Genomic DNA, 15,700 nt, shown 5'->3' with positions numbered 1-15,700 from the left:
TAGTAGTAGTAGTGTTGTGTGTGTGTGTGTGTGTGTGTGTGTGTGTGTGTGTGTGTGTGTGTGTGTGTGTGTGTGTGTGTGTGTGTGTTAATGTTATAAAACCAATCTTGCTATTTAAAAACGGGAATTAAATTTTCCTAGACAACACAGAGAGTTTCAAAAGAATTCAAAAGAATTTAATCGTATGTCATGAATTCTGAGTTCAGATGTAAAAAAAATTCTTTTTTTCAGAACTTTTCAGAAAAAGAATTCTTTTTGCATCTAAAATTCAGAATTGATGACGTACAACTGAATTCTTTTAAATTCTCTATGCTATTATACTGGATTACTTATTTTAGTTACATCAGGTAGTTCATCGCTAAAATGTGAATGATAAAATTAATAAATGTTAATACGCGTACGAAAATTTTAACTAAATTCCACTATTAGGGTAGATATAGTGATGCGATAATAATAGTTCTAATCAAATTTAAAATTAAGTTTATTTATTAATTTGTCAACATTTTTTATCGTACACCATACTAAATTTTGCCGAAAGTATATATTAGTTTCCAAATCGGATTATAATTATTTCATTTAAAATTTTTAATTCTTTAAACAATTTTTTTCTTATAAATCGTGAGAAAAGAGAGAGCTTGAACATAAAAAATTTACTAAGTACGAATGTACTGCTCCTATATACAGTTATGTGTAATTTTTAATTTTATTAAATGTGTTAATTTATTGTTCTCTCGAAATGTGTTATAATTATGTTATACTTTTTTTATTCACAACCTTTAATTCTTTAATCAATAAATTGAGACAGATATGTGGGATAAAGGTCAGTAATGAATCTAAAAATCTGCAAACTATAAATCGACTGTTTTTACATAAAGTTACCATAAATTTTGTCAAATGTTTCATGTTTAATATTTTAATTTTATTTATGTATAGCAAATTTTATATTAAACATAAACTTATGTTATCTGTAACGATCAAATAAAAAATTGTTTAAGCGCAACAGTTTATCGATCGATAGTGAAATTAAATTGATATTGCTCGTTAATAGACAGGTCATTGAATCATTTGTAAATATCTATTTTCTTCTAGTAAAGAACTAAGCGAAGATGTCATGTCATTGACAACCATGTTGGCACTAGCTGGTAAAGGTTGCGGCAATGACATAGGATGCGTCGAGCTGGAGACGTTGGTCTCATGGGTTTGAGCATTAATCGACCAGTTCCTACATTGCTGAACGTACTCCAATGTTCTGCGGTAGGAGTCTTGTCTCATACCTTGAGGAGGCTTTATCGGTGAGCCTTGTTGTGATTGGCTAATATCTCTGCATTGTATCTCCGGCAATGATCCACCATGTTGACCGTGGTAACATTGATTTCCGTAAGTCCATGCGCAATTGCAATTGTATTGAGCCGGAGGATTCGTACTAGTTTGACAATTATGCGCGCAGGTTTGTTGCTGCTGTTGCATCCTGCAGTTAGTTTGTTGAGCGTTACAAAGTTGTGGTGACGTTCTCTTTGAGCTTCCGCCACCATCGTTGACTTGACGATGTGCTCCACTGGGATGAATACAATTGTTGACCTGCAAGCAGGACGCTGTAGCCGATTGTTGAGTTTGCTGTTGACAGCTTTGAAGGTTTGTCGCAAGCGTATTCATTGGTTTGCCTTGATTCGCGTGATTCAATTGAGAACAACGAGGTGACATCGGACTGCACTGATTAGTCACCGGAGATGGGGCAGAGTGTACGTTGGGTATTTGACCATTGGACGTTACGATAGGCCTACACTGACCGGACGGCTGACTACACTGAGCACTTGGATGAGCAATATTTGATGGATTAGGTATGGGTGTGGATTGTTGAGTGCAATGCGGCGATAATTGTTGACAATTGTTCGTTAACCGCATCTGTACAGCGTGATTGGATTGTGTGCAGGTCTGATTAGAATGATGACCACTGACTTGGCCACTAGTGCCATTGCAATTCGCGTTCATTTGATTCGCGCAACCGTAACTGGGATAGTAAGCATGTGCATGACTCTGAGGACAATTTCTGGAGAGTTGAGCGGAATTCTGGGGCAGATTTTGTGGTGCGTGTTGTGGTGCCAGAGCGCCAGCTGCAGGGGATGTCAATGGTTGATCGCTCACATGAGCCGAGGTATAATGAGAACTCGGTGACATGACTTGACCCACAGCTGGGCTTGCCACTGGTCCGCCTGTCACTTGAGACCCATAATTAGGCGGCGGGCAATACTGCGACGGAGGCTGAGTTGTACGTGAATTCGGACATTGGCCGTAAGGTGCAGAAGAGGGATTCTGATAATTCGGACAGGGTTGTTGTATCACTTGTTGAGAGGAGTAACAGTTCTGCTGATGTGACTGATTATAATTACACGTGGGTTGCATCTGTCGCTGGTAATGCAGAGGGTTCGTACATATCGGGGATTGGCAAATCGGTAGAGGACTGCCGCGATAGCTGACTTGATTTCCGCCCGCTTGTACCTGCAGTAATAATGTTAATTTGGAGATTAAAAGAAATCAGCATAAGAGACATGTTGCGAGTTTAAATAATTTTAAAAAATACTCTAACGTGATTACCTGATTCAAATACTGCATCATTTCATCGGGAATAACCAGTTTGTTCTCTACCATTTCTCCTTCACCCACTTCGTCCAAAATTACTTCCTGATTGGGATGAAGCTCAGGCTGAAGTTCGGGTAATTGTGCAGATCTCGGCCTGGGTGGGATCGGAGGAGAAGTCCTTTGGGCTGGATTACTACGAATAGGTTCGGACATTCGTCTATCACTCGATGGTTGAGTACACTGACCGCTCGGATTATTCCAGTCGCTTGGCATTGTCTGAATATTCTGCAAAAGAATATCGCGTTGTTTAAGATCATCGTTTATTGAATTTATATGAGAATCGTAATGAAGAATACCTGAAGAGACATGTTCTGCGTTTGAACAACGAGATTATTCGTCGAGTAAGGTCCCTGAAAATGATTTTGATCGATTCTGCTAGAAGCGGTGCTCATCTGGCTGCTTCGTCTGGACGTACCCGGACTGATCGGATCGTATAAGCTTTCTGATCCTGGGCCCAGTCTAACGGCGTTAACGACGCTCGCTTGGCTGCTTCTTCTGCTACTGAAATCTGTCGATCTCATGCTACCGTAATAAGTGCTGACGGTACTGTTGCTATCCCTTCGCGGTTCACCGAATGGCTGCAACCTCAATTGAAGATCAGACAGACTTGTTTGCCGTGTCTGACCACCACCCTCCATTTTCAAATCAGTGATCCTTTTATTGAGATCACCGATATTACCCTGAGGTGCAACTCCACGAATTCCGCGCATATTTGCTACACCTACGATCGGCATGTTTGACGTACCCTTGGCATTCAGTCTTCCTTTCAGACGATTTCTCGACGTGGGCGCTGGTACTTGCAATTGTTGTTGCGATTCCATACCGCCAACCTGTGAATAATCAAAACAATATTATTTAAGGTTGAAGAATATCACAAAAGAAATGTAGGTCTCTAAGATAAACAAAGAATTTTGTATCAGGACGCTTCTTATTCTAGTAAAATTAAAAAAAAAATTTATATATATATATATAATATATATAATATATAATATTAATATATAATATATATATAATATTATATATATATATATATATATCTCTTTCTTATGTACTTAAGAAATAATAAAATTAAACAAATTAATTTTCTCAGAAACTTAATTTGATCAATGACTCCAGTGATAAAGCCGAGCCGATTATTCCAAAGACAAATGAGAATATCTTCTGTTTGGTTATTATTGCCAAATCATGTTTGGTTATTATTGCCATTTTCATGTTTGGTTATTACTGCCAAACAAACTACATCCGGATTATTTTTAGTGTCGTAATTGTAAATTGTAGACGGAATACCATAGAAAATAAATCACAAGATTAATTAAAATATTATTACAAATTCTAATTAGAAATAAATGTTTTCTGAAAAAGTCATAATTTCAAATTATAAAATTGCCTTCAGCAAATTTCATCATTGTTTTTTTTTCACGAATCAATGTATAAATACATTATTTCTCAAAGTCCGTATCAGTTTTTCTTTGTTTCATAATGTATTTTTTAATTTTTTATTAATATCACGAAAGCTAATATTTTATTATTAACGAAAAGGTCTTTTCAAGATTTCAAGAAAATCTCTTAGTAAATAAGGTTTTATCTCTTACCGATATAAAACGTATGTTGTTTGTGTATATTATAGGGACAACTTATATAGTCTAAGATTCGACTTTAAAGAGATTTTATGTTTTTATGTTGTCACTGAAATAGATATAGAATTTCAACAGTTGAAAATTTCTTTTATGCTGAAACAAACAAAGTTTTAGGAGTTAAAATAGGATATATTGCTTGAAGACTATATAGTTCGCGCATGTACTACATCATATCACATACTCCTTTTCCATGTGCCGTAACGTGGAAATGCCATTTAGCTAGTAATTAAAAATCCTCCTTTGAATGCAAGTTACAAAATTAAAATCAGTTCTTGAAAATGTTGTTTGAAGCTGTCTATTAAATAAATAATTTTCTTAACTGTCGAACTAAATTTCAAAACATAAGCTATTTCTAACATACAAAAACATACTTTTATATCAGTAGAAGATAAAAACTTATTTATTAAGGAATTTTTAGAAATTTTCTTAAGTTCTGAAAGGAAAACTTATCAGAGAAACATTAACTTTCGTGTTATTAATAAAAAATTAAAGTAAACTATAATTTAAAAACAACAACATTGTTTTCAATGCACGCAGTGTAAGTTTAAATATGTTTATTTTTTTCTAGGAATTATAAATATCTTTTTTTGAAGAATCGAACGCTACTTTTAATACTTTTAGGTCGCGTCATGCTATTGGTTGTCACTATTCTGATAATTTTAATTACTGATATATCTTCTATATATATATACACACCACAGTTTCTTCAATCCAAACTATAGTTCTGACAAGAGTCTTATTCGGATGTAGTAATATCATTTGCAATCATCATGTTGAAACAAATGTTGACCTTATTACCAATAACCAGTGTGAAATCGTTTCCGATTCTCGGAGTGCTCGTGCTTTTGGGAATTATTGTCAGTGCTGGATATTTTATTGTAGCTAAATTCTTTGAGATAATTACCGGATTCACAGATATATTTATTAAACCAGGTAAGATATTTGCTAAAATATTTGAACTACCCAGCAAACGAGAATGGATTAAAATAGATTGAAATTTTTTTCTATCTGAATGCGAATACTTTTTTTTGGATTTAATTAGATTCAATTGGATTCAATGAAATTCAATTGGATGCGATTGGATTACAACTGCATTTCAAAATTTTGAATTGAACAGTATTCACAATGCCCAGAAAAAGCTAATATTGTATTATTTTTAGATTGAAAGACATAGAGATATTCCTATATATGCTCTATGCAATTCCTATAAATAAATAAAAATACATTCAGAATTGAAAAACATTTATCATTCAATATTTCTGAAAATCTGAATCCATTCCAATTCATTTCAATTCCATTCTCGTTTGCTAGGTAAAACGATATATATATATAATGTAATTAAATGAAATTATAATTTTCTCATTGTTAGAATTTCCTTTGTTGAATGAGAAAAGACATTAATCGATCTTCAGTTAATCGCAATATTTATCAAAATTTATATAATAACATTTATATAATAACATTTGAAATATTTATTCCTCCAAATACACTGTCTGAACTCGTTTCAATGTTAAATAAAGCAAATTGTCATTTTGTGTGAACGTTTCGAATTTTTACTATACATATTATATAATTATAATATAATTTTTTGTTTTTTTATAAATTTTAGGTAAATTTTATCTTACTTAAAATTTTATTTTCAGTATCAATACTGTCACGTTTCATTGGTGGTCAAATAAGCAAGTTATTTTAAGGATAACATAACTTCGAAGACGCAGTCATTGTATGATGAGAAAGTCCCAATTTCATCCAAATGTTATTTGAATATTTTTTATTATAAAATAAATAAAGATTCAAATTCATTTTTTTCTATTTACGAGCAATCCATGTTGCGCGCGCGCACACATTCGATATTATTTACATATTTATGTGTACACTTATAGATATATCAGAAAGTTACTATTTAAAATTTTACAATTTATAAAAATAATGACAACTATTTAAAATTTTTCAATTTGCTATAAAGAACAATTTGATTAAAAAATAAAATCTTTTTTTTTGTTAAATTTTTTTAGTACAAATTATTAGTTGTCCGGAAAGTTCATGCGGACTAACCTATATAATTTAATAAATGTACTAAAATTTAAATTTTCTGCGTTTCAATTTTCCTTCAACATCGGCACGAACTTTCCGGATAACCTAATATTTTCTTTTTCTTTATATCTGAAAATTAATTTTAGAATATTCTAATTTTCTTCTTAATATCAGTTGATGACAGATTCTTGAGATATCCTCGTTTCAGCAAATTAAATTTTGCTCATTCGTGGTAATAACTAAAGAAATGAATGAAGAAATAACTAAAGAAATTTTTTGAGTTGTACTCGTGAAGAGAGTGAAGTGTCCTCTGATACTTAAAAAACTCACCATAGCACGCAGCGCTACAGGGAGATCGGCGATATCCAAATCATCGGGCTCTTCGTTCCATGGTTCTTCAGTAAGGGCGATTCCATCGCTGGTAAGAGCGCCAATTCCCGCGACTTCGTCATTACAACCACCCACCAGCGGACTACCCTGCTGTTGCATGATGCCTGGCGGACTGTTCGCTTCACTTTCGGACTTGACGCTAGGACTCGAGAGACTGGGTGTCTTCGGAGGCAGATCTTCACTCCTGCTGGGACTGTTACCTCCTGCACCAGCTTCGTCGCTGCCACCACCATCACCACCACCACCGCCTTTATGCTTCTTGTTTGCATAAAATTCGGCACCATGAACGGTCTTGACATGTTTTCTCAACGATGATGGATCGGTATACCTCTTTGTACAGCCGGGAGCTTTACAAATGTACGGTTTCTGGACAAGAAATATCAATAAAATAGTTAAATTTATATAAAATTTTCAGATAGTAATCTGATATTTTTCTGTACTGTATATTTTCAATTTATCAAAAGCAAAAGATAATACACGCACTAGTTTACTTATTAATTTAAAACAAGCAAAAGATTATTTTGAACCAGACAAAGTTTCTTATTTTAAATTTGTCGATATTGAAAACGATGTCGCAAGCCAAATTTCACCTAGAAGTCCGAAATTGAGGTTTAATTAATGCAAAATATAACTTTTTTTATATCTCAGTGATGAAACCTTAGTTATTTCGAAAACTTGAACACGCTGATGGAATTTGGCTTGCAATATTATTTCCAGCATTCAAAAATCTATAAGAAACATCTTATTTAGTTCCAAGTAATAAAAAAAAACATTTTATTGTAGACTAATCCTTGAAGATGATAGTTAGTCCCAGAAACTGATACTATCTTATAATTCTGTTTTTCAAACTTTTAAAAAATTTTTCTTTTTTTGAGTTAATAAGAAAAAGGATAATACCTCGCTGGAGTGTGTTCTATTTTGATGTTTTGCTCTATCGCTGGCATTGCTGAAAGCTTTGCTGCAACCTGGATACTCGCAAGTATATGGTTTCTCGCCAGTATGAGATCTGAGATGAGTCTTGAGATTTTCCAACCGCGAGTAAGCTTTGAAACAACCCTCGAACTATATTCAAAAGGATATTTTAAAATTTAGTTAGTTCCTTAATACAATATGTATATGTAATATAAGCGTGTAGATTAATTATATATAATATAAGCGTATAGATGAATTATAATTCGAATATGCTATTCGATAACCAATAAATACATAAAAAGAAAAACATTTCAAAAAGAAGAAAAAAAATGCTGCATGTTGCATTAAAAACTTTCTTATTTATTCAATTGTTATTTTCCAGATTTCTGTTGTGTTTTTTGAAGAAAACAAAATAATTTCAATCGGAGTCTGTTCTTTAGGCTTCTTATAATTATCAATGTTTATTTTCTAATGACGTCCTACGCATTATATTTCCCGCGTCGATCGACATTCCGCGGGCAACGCGGGCCAATGATCAACGATCAATTTTGAAAACGCGCCGTATCGCCGTGCTGATCAGTTCGCGTCGCTCGTAACTTCATAGTGTTATCGTTCCGCGATTTTCGCGTTTGTTTACCCGTCGATTATGAGTCCCACGTACGAATGAATATCGAGAACATCGCATTTGGCGTATTAATCGTCCCGTTGTATGAATCGCGTGGCTGGATAGTCATAATTAATAGTCTCAGCATTCGTTACTGACGTTGCGTCGCGTCGCGTCGTGTCGGGTTGTCGAAAAGACGTCACGCCATTTGCAATCTTCATTTTCTGATTTGTGATTTCGGATATTCCGCTCTGGCGAGCGCGTGAAAAGGTTCGGAAAGTGATGGGATGTCGGAGACAAGCCATCGCGACACCGCGACGGTTTAATCGAGACGAATAATCTCGCTTGTGTCTTGTTGACAAACGCGTCGAGATTTCTCGGAATTTCGAACGCTTGTGCTGATCGAGAACGCGTCGCGCGTAACAAGTCGGGAGTGACGAATGCACTCACGGACGATCGCCACGACGATCATTCTTAATTAATCTCGCTCATGACTGTCTCTGTTGGAAGAATTTACATACGGATACGCATTAGTCGCAAGTATGATTGAACGTCGAAAGCGCCGGTAAATGTACGAACGATCGATTCACGATTGTAATGGAGTGGTATAAGAAATTGCTGTGACAGTCAAAATGAACACAATTCGACCCAACGGTGAGTCTCCTCAAAATTTGGCAACATATTAAGAATTAATTTGAGTAGAGGGAGAAAAAATTAAAAAACATAATTTCTAATTCCCTTTTAAAATTTTAAAAATTGAATGAAAAAAGCGTCTCTTTTAATTTCGTTTTCTCAAAATTTAATAAAAAATGTATAGAATATTAATTTAAATAAAAAAATCTTAGTCTTTGTTTAATTATATTTTTTTTTAAATTTTACAAAGTCTAGAAATAATTTTTAAAAAGTAAAAAATAATTTTTCTTTTCTTTTAATTACGTCTCCAAATTTTACATAATAATTTATACCAAAAAGTTACACCAAAAATTTTTTAATTATTTAAAATTTTGCAAGAAAGATCGAATATCTAAAGTACTACAGTACGGTTAGCAGATCTTTTAAGATTATCTTTACACAAAACATATGTTTGTTATATAAATTTGATATTTTCTTGGCTAACGGCAATTATGTATATCAATTGAATTTTTATATATTTTTATGTATTATCTATATATATATTATCTGTTTTGTATATATATATATATATATATATATATATATATGTATGTGTGTGTGTGTGTGTGTGTGTGTGTGTATTGTGTCTTCATATACATAAGTATATGTATATGTATCTCAAATGACGGTTATTTTTATAGAAAATTCTGTGTATAATAATTTTAATGCGTACATATTTATAATTATACGCAAATTTATTTAAACTTATCGAAGAAACGCAAACATAAATCTAGTAAAATGCACATGACACTGACTTGCTCATTATTAAACCATACAATATGAAAAATTATAATAATTATGTTTAACTTTTTTATCAGTAAAATTAAAATTTAATATAGATATTAAAAATCTTATTAAAGATTTAACCTTAAAAATAAGATAATAATTTAAATTAATATGTTAAATTCTATAATTGATTGCTATTTTTATTTTTGATAGCTGACTGCAATATAGATCAAATAAAATTTGCGTTGAATAGCGCGATTTATAAAATTTTGGAAAGTCACTTCTCACAAGTATTTGTACGCATTTATGTATAATTGATTAATACAAAAAATTTTCGGTCGGGAGAAACAAGTAAGTACTTTACTTACGGTACACTTATGTGGTTTTTCACCCGTATGCCTTCTCATATGCACGACCAACATGTACTGAGCCTTGAAAGGTTTTTCCTCCCTCGAGCATTCCTCCCAACCGCAAACAAAGCTCTTCTTGTTGGCGTGTATATGATCGTTGTTGATATGCTTCACGAGATCATCCTGTTTGGAAGGAGATGCATGCTAGATTAATGTGGATAAGACTGAGCCTTTCGTTGAGATATACAGATAGTGATATTATCGTGTTATATCTTTGACTCTCTCCCTTTCTCTTTAAATAATTTCAAGAAATATCTCAACGTTCTATACTGAGAAATATATCTAGTTGGGTTAATCAGAATTCTCTGGTTAAACTATTAAAATTTTAGTTGGGATAACCAGAATTTTTATTGATTCTAATTCGTCCATTTTCAACCGACATTTTTCTTAGTAAAATTAATTATTCCTATTAATGTTCTATTTCTATTTGAAATTTCAAAAGCTGCAGTATAAGAATCATAATTGTTCCTGTCATTCTTGTCTTGATGAAGAAATAAATGATAAAGATATCATCATATGCCCGCATATTACCTGTGTAGGAAACTCGAGACCACAGTCTCTCCAATGACAATTTGTTTCGATGAAGTCACCAGGTTCATCTCTGAGATCCTCGCTTGGACTAAGACCTTGAGGATGAGTCGGTGGGGCGGTAGTGGTGGTTGCGTTGGTTGTCGTCGTCGCTGGTTCCCTCTTAACTTTGGTGGCGGCCCGCCTTGAGGAAGTATCGGCTTCGGCTGTCACCGAGCGAGACGATGATTCCGATGCTTTCCTGCATGACTCTATGCTCTGTACATAAAAATCAGAGAGGTATTAACTAAATATTCTCTAATGTATATTTTTTCTATTATTCAAATGCCCGGAGAACTTGGAATAGTGAATGTAAGTGCTTGTAATCTCAAGAGTATATTTTTATTGGGTAGGAAAATTGAAATCTCAAGTTCCAATCAACTCACAAGTTCATTAATTACAATATAATTAGATCAATTTATTATAAATTCATATCGTATCATCGTGGCGCACATAATTTCACAATTATCGCATTTATAAACGCAATGATTAGGTTCATTATTGCAAACTGTTATAAATCGCATTGCTATTATAATATCTTTTCCACTTTTCAATCTTACATAGTCTCTCTCTAATAGAGATATAATTCCAAATAGTTAATTGAGATCATGCGTACGTGCAGGTTTCTCCACCTCTGCACTGTTACAGGTTGACAGACGATAATTAGGTATTCAAGCGCACTGATTACTATATTTGAAAGTAGATCAATGAAAATAGGAAGTGAAAAAAATTTGAAAAATATCATATTGCTTAATTAAATATTTTTAAGAATATTTTATTTGCTTCTTATTATCACGCGTAATAAATCTTTCAGCAATTCTTATTACTTAACCAGTTTTTAAATTAGAAGAGATAAAAATAATAATAATAATAAGTGCTTTTAGTAACGATACATTTTTAATAGAAAAAAATTAATGATACGTGAGAACTTTTAGTATTCTAATAACTTTTTTTACCTAGCAACTTTTATATTTCAGAATAATTGACTTGTACATCTTTAATATACATATAAATGATTCCTCATTAGTGAAATAAAAAACGCGAATATATTCGATATTAAAAGGCAATGAAAAAAATTGAGAAATAGAGAAACCTGTTCGATCTTGCTATAGCACAAATATATTGTACATATCTCCATAACAAAAATATCGCATAAACATGGATCGCATATGTATAGACACGCGTATAGGAGCACGACGACAAGCGAACATGACGATGGAAACAAAATGCAAACCGATGCAAATCACGCCGGTAAACTTTACAGCGTGTGGACGCGGGGCAGAAAATGAAAACGCCGCGCCTACGTCGGCGAGCGCGCGGATGCAAATAAATCAGCGCGGGTTCAGCGCCGCGACGATGGCGATAGAGAAGAAACGATAAAGACGAGGAAGCGACGGTCAGAGTAAAAGAAGGAAGAAGAATCGGGCGGGTGGGAAAATAAAGGTAGTTAGGAGGGGGTGGAATCGAACGAAATAATGTGCGCGAGATTGCTTGTAACCCGAGGACCTACTCGCGAGAGAGTAACCCAATCTTTTCTTCTGCTCTCTCTCTCTCTCTCTCTCTCTCTCTCTCTCTCTCTTCCCCTCCTCTGTCTTCGTTTTGTTCCATTGTCGCCCATCGTTAGACGCTCAACGGAACGTAGCTAAGAAAGGTTGAGCGCGCATCTGATGGGGGATACGAGAGTACAATTATTTATTCCCAATGAATATCGATGACGGGCCACCGAGTATATCGTCATACCCTCGACTCGCAATAACGATCGAATGGCACTCCCGGGTTTGCTATTGCGAGCATATTGCGCTCTCCTCCTGTTCAGAGTTAACGTCTGTTCATATAATACTCTCGTTGTACAATACTCTAACACTGTTAAATCTATAGCCGTCAAATTTAACTTAATTTGCTAGTAAGTCACCATTGCTCATACTTAATATATCGTTATTTTGTACTAAAATAGTGGAGTTAAACAGTTTAAAACAGTTCAATTTGAATTAAACTTGACATTAGTGTCAAATTGTAGGAGCAGTGACAACTCAAATTAGGTTAAATTTAATACGATAAATTTAAGTATCATATTGATTTTTTCAAAATGACTTAATTATATATATAAAGATTGCCACAAAACTGGAAACCAGGGAAATGTTAAAGAAATTGAAAATGATCAGGGAAATCAGGGAAAAGAGAGAATCTTCTGAAAAATTAAAATTCTTGGGATTAAAGGAATTTATTATAATATGTGTTTATCACATCTATGCGCTTTTAGAATACTACCAACTTAACAATTAAATGCTTAACCTTAAATGCTTAAACTTAACAATTAAACATTAATAATAATTTACATTGTTATGTCAAATTGTTCTCTCGACAAAATATTTGACGATTTCTGAATCAAGACGAAAATACAAAATATTTCAAAATGTTGTTGAAAGCATCAGAGAAAATCATGAAATTTTGTTTGGAAATCAGGGAAAAGTAATGAAATTTTAGGATGAAGAATTTGTGACAACCTTTTATAACATTTGTTATTTGCAGAAGAATCCAAGATTTTGGAACTTACATATTGATATTATAAGTCTTATTAATTTTTTTCGCTTACCTCACTCTTCGGAGGCAATCCGGCTCCGTGCGGACTGAGCGTCGCCGACGATGTGGAATGAGGTGGCACACCGGGATACAATTGCGAATGAGGAGACAGTCCGTGAGCATGGGGGTGAGAATGAGGATGCGGCGGTGGCGGCGGTGGTGCGGGTGGTTGAAGGGGATGTGTGTGAGGTAAAAGCGCCACCGCAGCCGCGCGACTCAAAAGATGAGCTTGTAACTGCTGCAGGTGCGGCGTCATGCTGGCGGGATGCATACCTAATGCTGGACTCATTGCTGCAATGTAGATTGATTAATTACTGATACATGTATACATGACACCATTTGTTTTATGAAGCACTGTTTATACAGTTCTCTTATCTATATCTTATATGGTTATTTGGTAATGGTGGAGTTCGTTTCGTCATCATAATGCCAAGAATACGCTAATTTTGCAGCAGTAATATATTCAAAATAAAAGATCTTCAGATATTATTATACAAGATATTATGATAAAATTATGATTTGAAAGATGTTTAGGTGTTTACGAATCTTTAGCAGTTTACGAGTATCGGATGTTTAATACTTTACATCGAATCGCTCAAATATGGTTGCGATATAAGAATAACAACGAAATCGGGCCGTATGTCCGTTCTTTTGACAGTCCGAGCACGACACGTCGAACTTCCGGCACGTAGGCTAAGCTTGCATTTTAATCGTGAGCTCTCTGTTACGAAACCATAAAATAACCGTGCGTAGGTAGAACTGTACTATTATACTATGCATACATGGTAACTCGAAGAAGCTTGCATTCATCCGAATGTAATTTTACATATTTATACATTAATTATATTTATGATTATGCTTTTATCACTACTATGATTGACATAGTTCGCTCAAATTCAGAATAAATATTATAAATGATTGAAATATCATCAAAAAATTTTGGTGAATTTAATTTCCATTAAGAATTATAGAAATGTAAATTAAGAAGGTTGAAAATTGTTTTTCAATAAAGAATAAAATCGAAATAAATAAAAGAGGAGATACAACGATACAGGTGATGTGTATTTACAATGACGTATGCATCGAAGGCAAATTTAACGAGCGGCAACATCCTGCGGGTATTCGACGATGCAACGCCGACAAACGACCGGCATGCCACGCCGTCTGAATTTTAATTCATTAATTACTTCATTTAATCGCAAATTACCGGGCGTTCTTAACTCGCGAGCAAGAAGGTTACCGCCTATATAATGGCTTTATGCTCTGGTACTGTAATACGTCGCCGCCTATCACCTTCGATCGTTCTTTAAAAACATATCTGTTTGCTATAGCGGCACTAACAGATACATTTGCCTTTTAACCCGTAAGTACTCGCGTGAGAGTTAACTAAATTTATATCCATTTCTTTCAATTTAAATTGACTTTAATCTTAGTTTAACTTATGCTGTTTCCTTTTCTAATTCTAAGAATTAGAATTCCTAATAAGAATTAGAACCTTTTCTAATTCTAAGAATTAGAATTCTAGATTCTAAGAATTAGAATTCTAGATATGAACAAATGAAAATATTAGTAAAGAAATATCTTTACTAATATTTTATTAAAAGTTTATTAAAGATTAAGTTGTTTGATTATCCGTACACTGAGAAAAAAATGCTGTTGATTCAATTAAAGTCTATATATATTATATATTAATATTACTTGTAATATTAATTATTGTAATATTAATCATTAAGTAATTAATTCATGTATATTTTTATTGATATAAAGGCATAAATTATTATTTCAATAATCAAGGCATTTACAAATTATACATGAATTAATTACTTTATGTTAGTGACAGTCCGTAATATAAACTTTAATTGAATCAATAGCATTTTTTCTCAATGTATAATTGAAATTATAAATAGAAATTTTACTTGCCAGCAGAAAGATGTCCATAGCTTCCACTTGCGCTACTACTTCGCGAACCATTGACGATTGACGCCAAGCTGTTAGGACTAAATCGAATCATACTGTCGATGTCGAACCTATCCGAATATGGTGAACTACTGAGTGCTCTTTTCCGACTCGCTCTAATTGCTGAGGCTCGCGGACTTCCTAATCGCGATGATGCTGAAACTGAAATTGAAGGAAAGGATGAATTTAACTTGATATTCATGTAAATAGAAACTTCCAACTTTCAGTTCCCAATTACTTTTTCAATCTCATTCACTCGCCATTTCTATGTCAAACAGAAAGCTGACAGAATTTATAATTTAATTACCATTGTCATGTGCTAACATGCTCTTTCTCGGAACATTTTAACATTCACCACTGAGGTGGTAATCGGGTACATAGGTAGTCGGATGGAAGATTGAGAAGAACCAAGAATATTAAGTGTAGAAAGAGAGAGAGAGAGAGAGAGAGAGAGAGAGAGAGAGAGAGAGAGAGAGAGAAGAAGTAAGTAAGGAGGAGACGTCGTACGTACGTTCGTTGGTTTAGGTTACGGTTAACGGTTACGGCGGTACGTTGTTCGTCGTCGGTACGACCGA

The 15,700-nt window shown here is 33.9% G+C and overlaps 1 protein-coding gene across 1 annotated transcript in view; it reads right to left on the bottom strand.

The window, feature by feature from the left end:
• Positions 1–1,053: 1,053 nt before the first annotated feature.
• LOC105625931 (transcriptional activator cubitus interruptus) overlaps positions 1,054–15,700 on the bottom strand; it is a 91,750-nt gene continuing 77,103 nt past the window's right edge. Inside the window, exons 4-12 of the mRNA XM_012207241.1 lie at positions 15,090–15,287; positions 13,183–13,460; positions 10,554–10,808; positions 9,981–10,145; positions 7,596–7,760; positions 6,639–7,064; positions 2,934–3,467; positions 2,593–2,862; positions 1,054–2,496 (exon numbers count right to left, since the gene is read on the bottom strand). Coding sequence (XP_012062631.1) covers positions 1,054–2,496; positions 2,593–2,862; positions 2,934–3,467; positions 6,639–7,064; positions 7,596–7,760; positions 9,981–10,145; positions 10,554–10,808; positions 13,183–13,460; positions 15,090–15,287 — 3,734 coding nt within the window. The remainder of the gene's footprint in view (positions 2,497–2,592; positions 2,863–2,933; positions 3,468–6,638; positions 7,065–7,595; positions 7,761–9,980; positions 10,146–10,553; positions 10,809–13,182; positions 13,461–15,089; positions 15,288–15,700) is intronic.

The sequence above is a fragment of the Atta cephalotes genome (genome assembly GCF_000143395.1).
Source record: "Atta cephalotes unplaced genomic scaffold scaffold00004, whole genome shotgun sequence".
NCBI classification, from domain to species: domain Eukaryota; kingdom Metazoa; phylum Arthropoda; class Insecta; order Hymenoptera; family Formicidae; genus Atta; species Atta cephalotes.
The sequence above is the reverse complement of the archived record's forward strand: the minus strand, read 5'-3'. Positions and strand labels throughout refer to the sequence as shown.